This window comes from Oryctolagus cuniculus, chromosome 5 (assembly GCF_051225735.1).
Source record: "Oryctolagus cuniculus isolate XC-2025 breed Fujian yellow rabbit chromosome 5, ASM5122573v1, whole genome shotgun sequence".
NCBI classification, from domain to species: Eukaryota; Metazoa; Chordata; class Mammalia; order Lagomorpha; family Leporidae; genus Oryctolagus; species Oryctolagus cuniculus.
Genome location: NC_142871.1, coordinates 44,504,096 through 44,519,333, shown reverse-complemented (window position 1 = coordinate 44,519,333; position 15,238 = coordinate 44,504,096). Strand labels below are relative to the sequence as shown.

Here is a 15,238-nt window from a genome sequence, read left to right as displayed (position 1 = left end):
CATCAAAACTCCGGTGTTAAGGCAGATAGCTTTCTGTGATACTTTCAGAAAAATAAAGGAGAAAATGTTTCCTCTTGGGATTCTTGAAATGTGATTTCACACCAGGGTGAGAGATAAACTATATTCAAGACTATTTAATCATTTAAAAAAGATGCCACCCTTTGGGATGATTTATGGCATTTATAGTGGTGAATAGCTGTCAGGGACTAAAATCTCAAAACTCAATCAACTGGCATTTTCTGTGGAACTAGTACTATTCTAGGTTCCATGGGTACAGAATGATCATTATATTTTCTTAAATGAATGCCAGGATGTGTGGGTTGGAGATGGAGAAAAATAAGGCATACTATATGCCAGGTGGTATTCACAGAGTTTTACATATATTAACCCTCATGGCCCTATAACATATTTATGTTATTATTATTACCATTGTATTGATGAGGAAATTTAGACATGAATTAAATAAGTTAATCACACAGGTAAGAAACGGAGGAGCCATTATTTGCATCTTGGAAGCCTGAAATTTGAAGCCCCGGTACTAATACTGGATATGAATTATAGAATACATATATCATTATGTATATGTCCTCCTGGAAGCTCTCAAATGTGATCTGTGGATGTGACCTTATTTGGAAACAGGGTCTTGGCAGAAGTGATCAAGTTAAGACATGGCCCTGCTAGATCAAAGTGGGCTCTAACCCAGTAGAGTGAAATTAAGACAATATTGACAACATGGCTAAAACCCGGTGACTCAGGGGCAGGTACCAGAGGGATGCAAGTGATGTGTCTACAAGCCAAGGAGTGCCAGGGACTATAATCACCAACAGCTAGAGAGAGGCAAAGAAGGACTCTCCCCTACTGCTTTCAAAGAGAAATCTTCAGCAAGCTTCATTAATTCAACCAATGATGCTTATGAGACAATGGAGTAGTTACCTGTTTGGGGGGTTATCAAGAGTATTAAATCCTCTATGTTTTACATTTATCCAAAATGCAAAGTCTTTCTAAGTAACCATTGTAGTGTTCCTTTTGCAAGAGAATTAATTTAAGTATTAATTTAAGTAAAGTTCGCAGTGAAATTTTTAGCCAGTAATTGATAACTATGAAAATAATTTAGGGGCTGATGTTGTGGCTTTGCAGGTAAAGCTGCCTCCTGCAATATGGGTATCCCATGTGGGTGCTGGTTCATGTCCCAGCTGCTCTGCTCCCAATCCAGCTCCCTGCTTAATGGCCTGGGAAAAGCAGCTCCATTTCCAATCCAGCTCCCGCTAATGGCCCGGGAAAAGCAGCAAAGGATGGCCCAAGTGATTGGGCCCCTACCCCCCATACAGGAGGACAGGATGAAACTCCTGGCTCATGGCTTTAGTTTGGCCCAGCCTTGGCTATTGCAGCTATGTGAAGAATGAACTAGAGGATGGAAGATCTCTGTCTCTCCCCTTCTCTCTGTAACTGTTTCCTTGTTCCTTCCTTCCTACCTACCTACCTTCCTTCCTTCCTTCCTTTCTTTTTAGAGACTCATTTATTTATTTGAGAGAGTTATAGATAGAGAAAAGGAGAGATAGAGAGGTCTTCCATCCACTGATTCACTGCCCAAATGATGGCAATGGCCGGAACTGGGCCAATCTGAAGCCAGGAGCCAGGAGCTTCTTCTGGGTCTCCCAAATGGGTGAAGGGGCTGAAGCACTTGGGCCATCTTCTACTGCTTTCCCAGGCCATTAGCAGGGAGCTGGATTGGAAGTGTAGCAACTGGGTATTGAACTGGCGCCCATATGGGATACTGGTACCACAGTCAGAGGCTTAACCTACTATGGCACAGCACTGGCCCCTGTAACTGACTCAAATAAATACATAAACTTAAATAATAATGAAAATAATCTAATAGATACTGCCATTATGTTTATAAAATTAGGTGGCACAAGGGTACAAATTCTTATAAAATGTTTTCAAATCACAACGGTGTTTCCTCCTTAAGAGACAATCAAGGGACAGTTTCATAAGCTCTGATGCCTGTTGGTTTTCTCCTTTTGTATGAGACACAAGCTAATTTCACTCCTTTACCTCCCATTTTACAAAGAGTGTTCCAAAGGTTCTCTTGAAAGCCTGTAATACAGACCACCTGGGCCAGGCTCCCAGCTAAATACCATGCATACTTTGCCAGATTTGATTCTTTCCTAATCATTCCATGCGGTAGGTGTTAAAAGTTCACAATGGGTTTCAGCATTTTCTTTTAGAAAAATAAAATACATGTATGTAGACCATTACAGAATACCTCTAGCAAGGTCTGGAGCAGCACTCAGTTACTGGACGAGTATTTCCTCATCCAACAGAGGAGATTTGACTTGCACACCAAGGGGACTGAAGAGCCTCATGCTGGTTATGATTTTCCTACAAAATGAGTTTGGGCTAAGTCTCTCAAAAACTGGTTCTCTGAGTGCTCTGAATCTCATAGTTGTGGATAAGGGCATGTGGACCTGTAAGACACTTATTTTCTAGAGCAGACACTGGCGTTAACTGGAGTCAAGTAACTCTTCCATGCACGGCACGTAGACGACTTGAGATTCAAACCCAGGTCTGCCTGGCTGCAAGGCCCTGGTCTCTGCACCACACCCCACTGCCTTGAAGGGGCTGTTATTCCCACAGTGGAGCCAAGCCCCAGAAATGCCAGTGCACTACACAATCTGCTGCTGTAGAACAAGGCATTACCAGGACAAAGATCTGGCCAGGGTTTCTACGACAGGCACATCCCATCTCGCTCCCAAGATGAGGGAAAACCTGACCCAGCACAAGAGGCAACAGGAAAGGGACTCTGCCAGCTTTGAGGCTCAGGGGAGAGGCAAGACAGGGGGTGGGATTCCGATTATGTGGAAAGAGAAGACGAGAGACTAGGCTCTGAAGAGGGGAGGAATGAATTAGGGCTTTAATGAAATATGAGAAGTGCCGAGTGGGAAGCAGGACTATCTCAGAGTAAGGAACCAGTGTGGACTGCACAGAAGTGAGAACCAACCTGTCGCTGGAGGAGGGGATTTTTTTCCTTCACAAATAAACAACCCTAGGAGAACAATGCAATGGGAGGCTTAATCTGCCCTTTCCTGCCAGGGTACCCTCCCCTGGCCAGCAGCAGTGCTGGAAGGGAAGCAAGCCTGGGAGGGCCACTGCTCCATGCCAGGCGTCTCAGCAGCTCTGCGCTTGGATGACATCCAGCCCTAGCAACCTTCCAGGGTTTTACAGATGGGCTACGGACCCAGTGAGGGGAACGCGCCCAAGGACGCGGTGCGGTAGAGGCGATCCTAGTTCTGAACTCTGCCCAGGTGCGTGCTCTTTTCAAGGATGAGAAACAGGTGGGCAGATGTGGGCAAAGCAGCAGGAAATCCAGGGGCTGGGAGTCAGGGTGTGGATTAGGCACGTGGGTGACAAAGGAAGTGGAGGACGTTAGAGCAAAGAAAACTTTCTATCAGGCATGGGAAATTTCTGCAGCAGCTCAAGGCGAGAACCAGAATCAAGCAAGATGGGAATGTTAGGATAGTTTGTTAAGATAGCACACCAACTTAAACATCAATGAACCACACCAATTCAATCACAGTCAATGGAAAGGAACTCTTCATATATACGTACTTCCCAAAGTTCGAAGAGCTCCTTTCTGAGGTCCTCTGGCAGGAGCTGGGTTATCTGCTTCATGGCTTCCTGAAAGACCAAATCATTATTTTAATTATGTTCACATTTATCTAAGTTAATAGCCAACCTACAAAATCCTAATAACAGGCTCATGCCCTTTTTAAATTTTAAGTTTTGCTTATTTATTTGAAAGTCAGAGTTGACAGAGAGACAAGGAGAAGCAGAGAGAGAGATCTTCCATATGCTGGTTCACTTCCCAAATGCCTGCAACAGCCAAGCTGGGCTAGGCTAAAGCCAGCAGCCAAGAACTCCATCCAAGTCTCCCATTTGGGTTGCAGGAACGCAAGTACTTGGATCGTTATCTGCTGCCTCCCAGGCACATTAGCAGAAATCTAGATCAGAAGCAGAGGTGAAACTCAATCCCAGGTACTCTGATATGGGGTGTGGACAGGGAACACAGGCAATCCCAAACAGTGGCTTCACCTGCTGCACAGAATGTCAACCCTGAAGGCTGACAATTTTACAAATAACCCCCACAGGTGTAACATTATAAACAGAGACATACTGGATAATATTTCTAACTCGCAAGGAAGGCAGTCATGGTATGTGAAATCAGTAAGTATATTTCTGCATATTATCTCCACTTAGTACTTTCTTCGTGGTCTCAGCACATTAGACAGACACACACATAAACACTCAAGCAAAAAATAAACGAGGAGGCTATCGGACAATTACAGAAATGTCAGGGAGTGAGACGGCTGGAGATGCGGGCCCTGCCACAGGGATGGACGAGCCGAGTTGATCAGGAGCATCGTCTTGAAAAGCCCCATGTCTGCAATGATGACAGTCCTGAAAGCCTGGAATTTTTCTGTCTGAAAATCAACTGTAGATGTTAAACTTCTGGCAGAGGAAGGAATCTCTTGCTCAAAGTGTGGTTCTGCTGTGTAAGGAGAAGTGTGCCAGTCTCAGCGATGCAGCCCTTTCAGACGTCGTTTGCACTCAGGTTCATCGGCACTAGAAAATCCGGGATGTGTATCAGATGAGTAAAGGACCAGGTGCAGAACTTGACCTTTTTGATTTAGAACAGTTCAAAAGTTCATTTACAAACATTCTTCGGAAGGCATTAAAAAAATGTGATGGTCAGCTTCAGCGATGCCAAGGAGAATACAGTCTGTATTCAAATCCCTTGGGGAGCACAGTATACTAAGCCAAAGCAGTACAAACCTACTTCCATGGTGTACTATTCCCACACGCCCTATGCCTTCACTTCTTCCTCCAGGCTCAGGAGCAATATCCCCCTTCTGGGTCAGGTACTGACAATCACTAGCAAACACCATCAGATCGTACAAATAGACCTGACAAGCAGATCCCTGGACTCTCTTAAGGCTATTGCTTTCATGTAGTCTAGTCAGAACTTTGAAATCCACAGCACTACAACACCTCAACAGAAAAGGAGCCTTTGGCTGGACATAAACACAGATTCAAGGATCATTCACGAAAATTCAGTAGAAAAAGACAAAGTCCAGAGAATAACCCAAGAAACTTTTGGAGACTATCCTCACACCACGACTAGAATTTGCATAATGGAAGCTTGAAACAAAGAATCACTGTGGTGCCTTATAAAAAAGTTCTCCAGCCCGCACCTTTTGGAAGCATTGAAATCCCTAGCACCAGCCAGAATTGCAGATGCACCACTTTCTCCACTGCTCACTTGCATACCCAACAAAGGAATGAATTATTTTAAAATTAGAGATAATTAAGATACATGGAGTTTTGTAAGTGCCTCAGTTCCTTGACTACAACTATTGCCTATGTATTTGTTAATGGGTGGTTGGGTAGCTTCTTTCTATAATTTTGTATTTTATAAATTAATTATTGGTATTGAAAGTTTAGAAACCTTCATATAATTGCTGGGATTGATTCCTTCCTCATTCCCATGTTCTGCTAGGGATGGCAGTTGTGGGCATTTGAGATTCCACAGGATATCGATGGCTCCAGACCTGACTCTGAGTACTTCACTGCTCTGAGTCAAGAAGGAGGCCTAGTGGTGCAGCCTACTGGGTATCATGTCCAGTGTCCTTTCTCCCACTCCTGCCTCTTCTCTACCCTGGGGATATCTGGTTTCAATTGCCAGTGTCCAGGGATTTCCTTGTAAACCTTGGATCACATAAAGAAACACCAAGAAACTTTACCTGACTCCAAACTTCTGGGAAAGTCATAAAATTAGTCTGTTCAGATGGAAGAGTTGAGCCCATGAAGTTGTTGTTGTAAGAGGCTCTTTGATGATTCAGTTATATAAAATCATTGTTTAGTTGTAAATCAGCTCTTCATAATCTTTTATCATGTGTAACATTCAAACTGACCATTATTATCCTGATTTGTGAACAAAGATACTGAAAACTTAAAAACAAAAGAAATATCAGAAGCAAGGTCAAGGATTTTACATCTCATGGATGAATCACAATATGACCCACATAAATGTCAAGCACAAGCATATTTGAGTTCAAAATAAACCAGAGTGGCGAGAAAGGGAAAGTAACACTGAATTATAAACTCAGCCCAGGCCACTTGGAGGCCATCTCCATGAAAATACAATGAAGATTAAAAAAATGGGATCGACCGTAGCCACTTCAAAATAAACCATTTTTGCCAGGGTGGACAATCTGCTCTTCCAAGTACAATCACCATCGTACATGGTGTGCAAATGGCTGTATTTTCATTTTCTCATCAGAGTTTGGGAGACAGAAAGCATGAAAAGAGGCCCAAGAATTAATAAAAACCCAAAGAAAGGCAGAAATCAAAGAACGAGAGCATGGTGGGTACCCTGGACTTATTGCTAGAATCCGAAATCCTGGGAGCTCCCCTTTTGCCCATCTCTTCCTTCATCTGAGTTGCTCCAGTAGCCTTCTAGAATATCACAACCTTTTCTCAAAGGGCTTCAAATTCTTCCACCATCCTCACTGCATTTTTACTCCTCCAACTGCAGAGGTTAGAGTACTTGCAAACACCATGGTTTTAGGTTTTGGCAACATAAAAGGCTTAACAAAATAGTGAGTTCAGGAAAAGCAATGAAAATGTGTGTGTTTTTATTACTGAGAGGAAAAGAAACGTCAGAGACCAGAGCAAGCCATATCTGCCAGTGTGGACAATCTGCTTTCCTAGGTACAACCACCGTCTTCAATGGTGTGTTCAATAACTGAGCTGTGGCATCCTACTGCCCTTAGTAGTATGGAATTCGGTGTATCCTGAGGTTGCTTGCTTCAGTCCCTTGCATCCTGTTCATAAATTTCAGCAAAATGTTTTGAGAAAATACTTTGTGTTTTCACAGATAAAAGGTGCCTTCATAGACCAGATCATCTTCTCTACACCTTTCAAGTTTGCCCATTCCTCTTGTTTGAAAAGAAACCACTGGATGACAAATATGTACAGGCACATCAAAATCTAAACATCTAAAATAAACATAAAAGCCTGGCCTTGGCACGGCATTATTTTATTCCCTTTGCTGTGATGCATCCAGCACTGAGCACCGTGATTTCCGCCTGGTCTGACCAACATGGAACAGGAAGGAATCGCCACTTCCTTCATGCTAGATGCCGCATGGGTGCCTCAGAAAGCTTGTGGGAAAAGCGCAATTAAAAGATGAGTTTCTTTTGGTGAAACATTTTGAAATCCATGTATAAAAGGGGTCTTCAAAGAGTTCATCGAAAATGGGTATTATGATAAAAGTATGCATGGGTTTCAAAAATGTTTTGCCCCAAAATAAAATCTCTTAATTTCACATTTCTGTAAAGTTTTTGAAGGCCCTTGTGCATTTCTATGAATGCAGCCTATGACCAAACCAATTTTTAGAGCTATCCAATTGCTGACTTTACTAACAAATTTTCTGTTGACCAAAATCCCTACATTCTTTGAAAAACAGACAACAAACAAGTAATTTTGCTCTCTTCTTGAAACTGATCAATGACTTTCTGGATCCAAGCTCATTGATGAGCCCTTTTAGATAGTCCATTCCCTGTTTGGTGGCATGTGCCACATAATCATATTCACACTTTAAAAGGAAGCTGCTGAAATCAACCTCAGTAAAATCCAGGGCACGCGGCTGCATTTCCCTTCCTTGTTGGTTGTAAGCCCTGCCATCCCCACTTCCGTACTGTTTCACCAGGCTGTTCATGCAGATTTACAGTGCCAATTTCCCTAGTTTCTTGCTCTGTTAGCAAAGCATGTCAAACCCTTGCCTGAAGTTCTGAGCTGAGTGCAGCTTTTAGAAAATGCCTTGTGTCAGCTTTGTGACAAGCATCCAGAAAGCACTGCTGGTCATGCACACTGCTCAGGCTGACGCAGTAGCACCTAACTGCAGACTCCAAGCCCAGACTGGGACTGGCACTAGTTCTGCATCTCTGAGGAACTTACTCAGCCTCATTGTCTCCCAAGTTTCTCATCTGCAAACGGCACCTACCCAACAGGACTATTACAAGGGTTGAGTGTCAGGTGCTCATATCCTCACACATGATCAGCACTTCGTAAAAGTTGCCTGTATTTTCATTTTCTCTATATTTCCATGTTCAACCTCATGATAAAGTTCTGTTCTTCTCCTTGTACCCTCCCAACTGTTAGTAATGTTAACCCCTGAAGACAGACACACACTGATACTTGTTCTTCAAACAACTTTTCCCTCCATAAAGGAGTCTCACGTGCCACCTCAAGTTCCATCCTCCTAGATCTGGTGATCCTGATCAGGTATCAGCTACCAACTCAGGTTATCATATAAAATTGTATTTTTACATATTATTGCATTATCACACTGAAGTATTGCTTTGGTCCCCCTTCCTAAATTCCTCTTGTGTCCTCCTTCTTTCTTTCATGTTGATATCTACTCTCCTCCAAAACAATCTTCCAATTGATCAAGTATTTCTTTTCCTTCCCACTTCAGTTTACAATCTTGCCGATCCAGTCTGCTAGCCTCTGGCAGATGATGCATCCTGCTTCTTGTTACGTGTGTGCCACTTCGAGCCAAGAAAGCCTCACTTAATTATCTTAATGCATGGTTCAGACATCCAAATCTTGTTCATAAACACCATCTGCATAGAGAATTGATCACCTCCCAGATCTTTCTCTCTGTCCCCAAATCCTGATCCATAGCAGGAAGAGGCAGTGGAAGATCAGTGCTCTCCAAGCCTTTGGTTTCTTGCCCAAGAACCTGTGGTTCTTTAAGATGTTTTTCCAGTCCCTTCTGCTGGTGACACTTACTCCCTTATGAATCAGCAGAATGGGCATCAGCCCGGGGGTTTAGTGATGCCAGAAAGGTTTTCATCCCAGCCAGGAAGCAGCATTCAGGAAGACAGCAGCACCTCTTGGACTGGTCCAGTCTCCTCTGGGCCCCTGCAGGGGGCGACACTAGCCAGCACCCAGCCCTTGTCAGGACTGTGGTAGATTTTTTCTCACCTCTAGTGGTTGGAGAGCCTTCACATCAATGCTGGTTCTTTTCCAGATGTTTCTGTCTTGTGTTAAACAAGGCTGAGACAGCCCTACATTTCTATTGTGTTAAACAAGGCATAGAACAAGCAAACGCCAATTTGCTGCTTACTCCAGCAGCTTTGCTTCCCTGTAGAGAAAACCTCAGATTCGTGGTGCAACCCCAGAAGGGACAGGGTGTCTGAAATCTTAAGTCTTCCTCTGTGTCACATTCCTGCACCTGGTCTCTGCTGATCCTCTGACGCTTGAGTTCGTTACTTCGCCTCTACTATGTCCAGGTGGTACCTTTGAATGAATGCCCGTCCATCCTGAGCGGAGCTACAAAACTGAGGCACCCTCCCCTCCTCCACGTTACATTTCACGACTCACCGTGTTGTTGTGCCAATTATTTCTGCAACTCAGAATCTTGATCTGTTTCCTTTTTTGACATTAATTCTGCCAACCAACCCAGGGACTTTATATCCCTGATGGTCTAGACTTAGAGGAACCTTTCTTTAGTTTTCCCCCATTCTTCTGTCTGCCTATATTCTCGCAGGAAAAACACAATCCTTACACTATTCTCCTTGTTCCCATGTTTCAGACTGGGTTTGAACTCCTAAACTAGGACTCTAATTCTTTATGGATTGGGGCCAGCATTGTGGCACAGCAGGTTAAGCCACCGCCTGCGAAGCCAGCATCCCATAGCAGAGTGCCAGTTTTGAGTCCTGAGTGCTCTGCTTCTGATCCAGCTCCCTGTTGGGAAAGCCGCAGAAGATGGCTCAAGTGTCTGGGCCCCTGCCATCCACAGGGAAGACCCAGATGGAGTTATGTGCTCCTGGCTTCAGCCTGGCTCAGTCCCTGTCACTGCAGCCATTGGGGGAATGAACCAGCAGATGGAGGGTCGATCTCTCTGTCTCCCTGTTCTTGCCTCTAAAGGGGCAAAGATCCTCTTGGCTATGGAGCTTTCCCATCTCCTGAGCTTTGAAAACAGCAGTTTAAGCCCTCTTGCCCTGAAAGGTCACCTCTGTAGACTCCCTCTACTCAGCCACTTAGAAAAAATCGCTAATACCTACAATGAAAGCCACCTGCCTTAGCCCTGAACTGGGAACCAGCCAGTGGTCAATATAAAAAGTCTTCCTGATTTTTCAGCCTCCACTTCAAAATGTCTTCCTCTTTGGCCATGGACTCTGGGCTTAGAGCTCACAGTAACACTGATGTAATATTAGTGATGCTACTTATTTTTTACTAATACAATTAATAGCCACTAACTTAAAAAAAACTAACTTAAAATTTACTAAATAGTAATAATGGTTATACTTGTGATTTACAAAACTTCCCTCTAAAGAGCTTAAAGAACACATAGAATTCCTACAAATTCACTTAAGCTGTTTCCATTGTTCCAATGAAAGCCATACTGTCCACATCCACATACTAATGAGAACTGGAACCGAAACCAACATCATTGTCTGTCCTTGTGTTGAAGATGACTGGGAGCAAGCAGCACATTCTCATTGTGTTAAATGTTTTTGCAAACAAGCAAACACCAATTTGCTGCTTACTCTAGGAAATCCCTGCTTCTGGAAGATAATCACTACAAACCACCCAAGACTCTCTTTAAGACTCTCTTGTTTTTCTCACCAGTCCCAAGCCAAGATGTCCTCAATTCCATGCAAATCCAGTTACCTACCTATCTTGGAAGATCCACCTTAACTTTCTCTAGATCAGGCTCTACAACTCTACAAATACCCTTCTCTCACCTCCCTTTCCTGGGATACTCCTAAGATGTGCAAGCGGAGTTCTCCTTTACAGCAATGGAACTGACAAACTTAGGTTTGCTCCAGCGATTTCCTGGCAGTCTTCTGCACAGTCAACAGCCACCACTGACCTCTTCTCGCCTATGTTTTTCTTCTTTAGGGATGTTATCTGCTGGTGCTATGTCCCCAACGATGCACTCTGCCATATCGTGAACCAGGGCTAGGCGGATACATCTGACCAAGCAAGAAATGTTAACAATTACACAGAATTATATTCACTACCAGTTCCTTGTCTATACTATTTTGAAGTTAACATAACACACTTTTCTTTCTCTACCCTCAGAGAAGACTTTAATACAGTATTTTCTAAAGTAATTATATTCCACCATCCTACATCCCTTCTGAACCACAACTGCTAGTTTTCAATCCAGGAAAATACAGAGGGAACTGTTAGAATGCTTTTTAATAGCTAATTTCTCAAATCTCACTTCAAACAGTTCATAAATTCAGATTGCAAGCCAGGAGATAGTCTGACTGCAGCATTTACTTACTGATGTAAAATTCTGTAACAATCATTTCCCCCAACCTATTAGGGAGATGCGAGAATGAAGCTGTTTACAGGGTCATTGGTAGAGCTAGACAGATGTGGTTTTGAACCTTGCAACCGACACTGATTAGCTAGATGACTTTTGCCAAATTATTTAATTTCTTAAGTGTCCAAATTTTTCACCCTTACTTTTACCATCTGTAAAACAGGGCTAGTAATACTTACCAGGTTGGTGAGAAAATTAAACTTGATAATTTATGTTTCTGGCACACGTTGCTCATTCATGGTTATTAGTGAGGAATGATCAGTAATTATGATAATCATCATCAAAATAACAAAGGCAACTAATGAGATAAACACCCCGGGGGCCAGTCTGCTTTACATTCTATCAAGGAGGCCTTGCCAGGCCTAACAGCCTCCTTTTAGGTTTCTCTGTCTCCAGTGTCTCAATCAGCTCAAATCTCAAATAATTCTTAAATTCTCCCCTATTTGACTTCACCTTCATCCAGTACTATTTACTAAAAATCTCCCAGTTCCATTCCCTCTGCTGAGTAAGAGGACTCCTCAGATTCCTTATTGTAATCAATTATTTGCTGTAGTCAAACTGATACACTTCTCGTTTCCAGAACATTCCTTTACTTTCCTCTACATCAACCCTTTAGAACCCAATGCAGGTTCTGCCTCCCCCAATAAAACTAACCCGGAAGAGCAATCCACCCTACTGCAGAATAATCTGCTAATTTTCTACCATAACTTATTTTGCACTTTCAGATTGTGCAATTCATTTGGGATTGATTTTTCTTATATTGCTAATAAACACTTATACTATGCTCAAAAGGCATTTTAAACACTTGTTGATTGACTAAAGTGGGAGAAGATTCCTCTTTTTCAACTATATATATGCAGTACAGCTCCACAAAGTCCTTTCTTAAATGGACAGGAACTATATAGGTTAAATAGGTTAAGCCTATTTCTTGAATAGGCTACTATTCATAAAAGGGCCTAAAAATACAGTGTGGGTCCCCTCCCCCCAGACCAAGGCAGCACCTTTCATTAGCCAACAGAACACAGGGTAGTTTACAACAACTGAAGCAATGAACACACAGCATTCCCTCTTCCCACGTAGTGAATCTCTACAATCTGGTAATTTTTTTTTTTTTTAAATAAACAAACCTACAAGAATGTGACACAGGCCTGTCATGAGAAGTGTGCACACCCATTATGGAGAGGACCTCCCAGCATGAAGCTTACCGGTCTTTATTAAGATGGTCATCTTGAGTCACCATGGCCATAACTGCCATCCGGTACATGTGATCGGATACGCTCTCTGGCTTCTCCACATTTCTGTATACCCAGCCAGTCCGTGGGACTCTCTGATAAATATGAAGAAAAAGAAGTTTTGGGTTTTTTTAATGTTACTGTCAAGTAATTGCATCTATTTTTTAAAAGATTATTTATTTATTTGAGAGGTATCTATAGGCAGAGAGGGGGAGCAACAGAAAGGTCTTCCATTCTCTGGTTCACTGCCCAGATGGCCGCAATGATTGGAGCTGGGTCCATCTGAACCCAGGAGTCAGGAGCTTCTTCTGGGTCTCCCACGTGGGTGCAGGGACCCAAACACTTGGGCCATCTTCAACTGGTTTCCCAGGCCATAGCAGAGAGCTGGATTGGAATTGGAACAGCCAAGACTGGAACTGGCATCCATATAGGATGCTGGCATACCAGGCAGAGGCTGGGCCACAGTACCGGCCCAGAAAAAGAAGTTAAAAAAAAAAAAACTGAATATTTTAGCCAACCTACTATGTTTTTTTATTTTTTTAAAGACTTATTTATTTTATTTGAAAGTCAGAGTTACACAGAGAGAGAGAGAGGTCTTCCATCCCATTGGTTCACTCCCCGGTTGGCCACAACAGCTGGAGCTGCACTGATCCGAAGCCAGGAGCCAGGAGCGTCTTCCAGATCTCCCACGCGGGTGCAGCAGCCCAAGGACTTGGGCCATCTTCCACTGCTTTTCCAGGCCAGAGCAGAGAGCTGGATGGGAAAAGGAGCAGCCGGGGCTTGAACCGGTGCCCATATGGTAAGCGGGAGCTTCAGGCCAGGGCGATAACCCGCTGCACCACAGCACCAGCCCTGAAAACTACAATGTTTAAAGAGACGCCCAGTGGGGGCCAGCCCTGTGGTCCAGCTGGCTGCTTGCGACCACGCCAGGATCCCACATCAGAGCTCCAGGGCTTCCATCCTGCTTCTGGCCCAGCTCCCTGCTAATGCACCTGGGAAAGCAGCAGATGATGGTCAAAGTGCGTGGCCCCTGCCACTCACTTGGGAGCAGTGGATGGAGTTCCAGGCTCTGGTCACTTGGGGAGTGAACCAGAGGGTAGAAAAGCACTCTCTCGCCTGGCTTGCTCCCTCTCTCTTCCTTTTGAGACGGCTAGTGAAGAGCACTCCAAAAGCCAGATGGCGAGAAGTCATTCACAAATGTACCAAAGTCCAACAGTGTCCTGTGTTACTGGTTTAGTTATGAAACTGATATGAGTGCTTTATTCACAAACACAAAACTACTTTTCCTAATTACAAGGGTCCAGGTTTTTTGCCTATAATCTCATGTGCAGAAGCAGAAAACACTGTGACTTCCAAACTCTCTGCAGAAGGGATTAGGGCGTTTCTCATTGCTTAGGACTCTGCCCTTGATTCAAACCACGGCCTCTTAGGTCCCTGCAGCTCAGAAAGCTTCACTTGTAAAGTGCATGTAAACCCGGGCGGGGAAATCACGTGATTTCGGGAAATAACTGCGGAGAATTCAACCCTCCGCCTCCGAGGGAGGCTGGTCTTCCTCCAGCTGCTCGGGATCACCCCCAACCACTCACAGGACACCGGGGCGCCGGCCCCGGAGGACCCGAGCGCAGGCGGGGCCTGTGCGCGGGACCGGGCAGTCTGAGCGCCCGCCGCTCCGTGGAAGCCTCCGGAAAGGCTGCCGGGCCGGGCTCGCGGCCCCAGACACCCGACACCCGATAGCTGGGCTTGGACCCCGATCCGGCCCCGGGCAGCCGGCCGCGCCGTCTCCGGTTCAGGCCTCGCGGCCCCGGCGGGAGGACGTTTTCCTTTCGGAACCGCGCGGGGCGGGGAACGGCGCAGGCAGCTCCAGGCCGCAGCCCGCCGGGACTCGGAGGGCCCGCAGCTTCCTCGTGGTGCCCGCCGGCAGCCTCCCGGCCCAGCGCCCGCTCACCTTGAGCCGCCCCACCAGCCGCAAGAACTGCAGCAGGGGCCGGGCCCCGCGGCTCGACAAGGCCGCGGAGGAGACCGAAGCCATGCGGAGGATCACGGCGAGGAGGTGCAGGCCACGTGGTCTCGGCCCGAAGCTCCTCCCTCCCCTCTTCTTCCTCCTCCCCTCCCTACTTCTTAAGCCTTTCTCCCCTTGCCCTCCTCCTCTTCCTCCTCTACTTCCTCCTCCCCCTTCTCCTCCCCTCTGTCTCCTCCCCTCCATCCCCTCTGTCCCCCTCTGTCCCCTCCACCTCCAATTCCTCACTGTGATTTTCTAGGGCCCTTCTGCCCAGTCTTCTACCTTGCTAGCCTCCCTGGCCGCCACTTGGGCAGTGTTTGGCACCACCAGGCACACCATCAAACTTCTTCAAGAATTCCAGTTTTCCAGTCCCAGTGGGAGGGGCGAGTGTGTGTGTGGAGGAGGAGGGCTGTGCAATGTTGCACAAAAACCTTACTGTTTAGGACTAACTCATTGTCTAATTAGGGAAAGAGAGAAGGAACTCTACTTCGGGGGGGGGGGGGGATCCACAAACATTGTAACAGAAGGACCAGGAATACTTTGGAGGGGAATTAGGAGTGGTGGAAGAACTGGGAGAGTTTGCAGGGAGCCCTGAGTGTG

At 45.2% G+C, this 15,238-nt stretch overlaps 1 protein-coding gene and 1 pseudogene across 8 annotated transcripts in view; one reads left to right on the top strand and one right to left on the bottom strand.

Annotated features, from left to right (window-relative positions):
* HDDC2 (HD domain containing 2) overlaps positions 1–14,817 on the bottom strand; it is a 47,952-nt gene extending 33,135 nt beyond the window's left edge. For 5 of the 8 annotated variants that reach the window (XM_089333703.1, XM_089333704.1, XM_002714715.6 and 2 more), the window contains exons 1-4: positions 14,585–14,817; positions 12,613–12,734; positions 10,946–11,048; positions 3,610–3,678 (exon numbers count right to left, since the gene is read on the bottom strand). In XM_089333703.1, coding sequence (XP_089189829.1) covers positions 3,610–3,678; positions 10,946–11,048; positions 12,613–12,734; positions 14,585–14,668 — 378 coding nt within the window. In that variant the 5' untranslated portion in view covers positions 14,669–14,817. Of the gene's footprint in view, positions 1–3,609; positions 3,679–10,817; positions 11,049–12,612; positions 12,735–14,584 lie in introns of all 8 variants that reach the window. The other 3 variants (XR_016234498.1, XR_016234499.1, XR_016234500.1) reach the window with 1 other exon arrangement.
* LOC127492970 (centromere protein N pseudogene) lies at positions 4,209–5,502 on the top strand (annotated as a pseudogene).
* Positions 14,818–15,238: the final 421 nt, after the last annotated feature.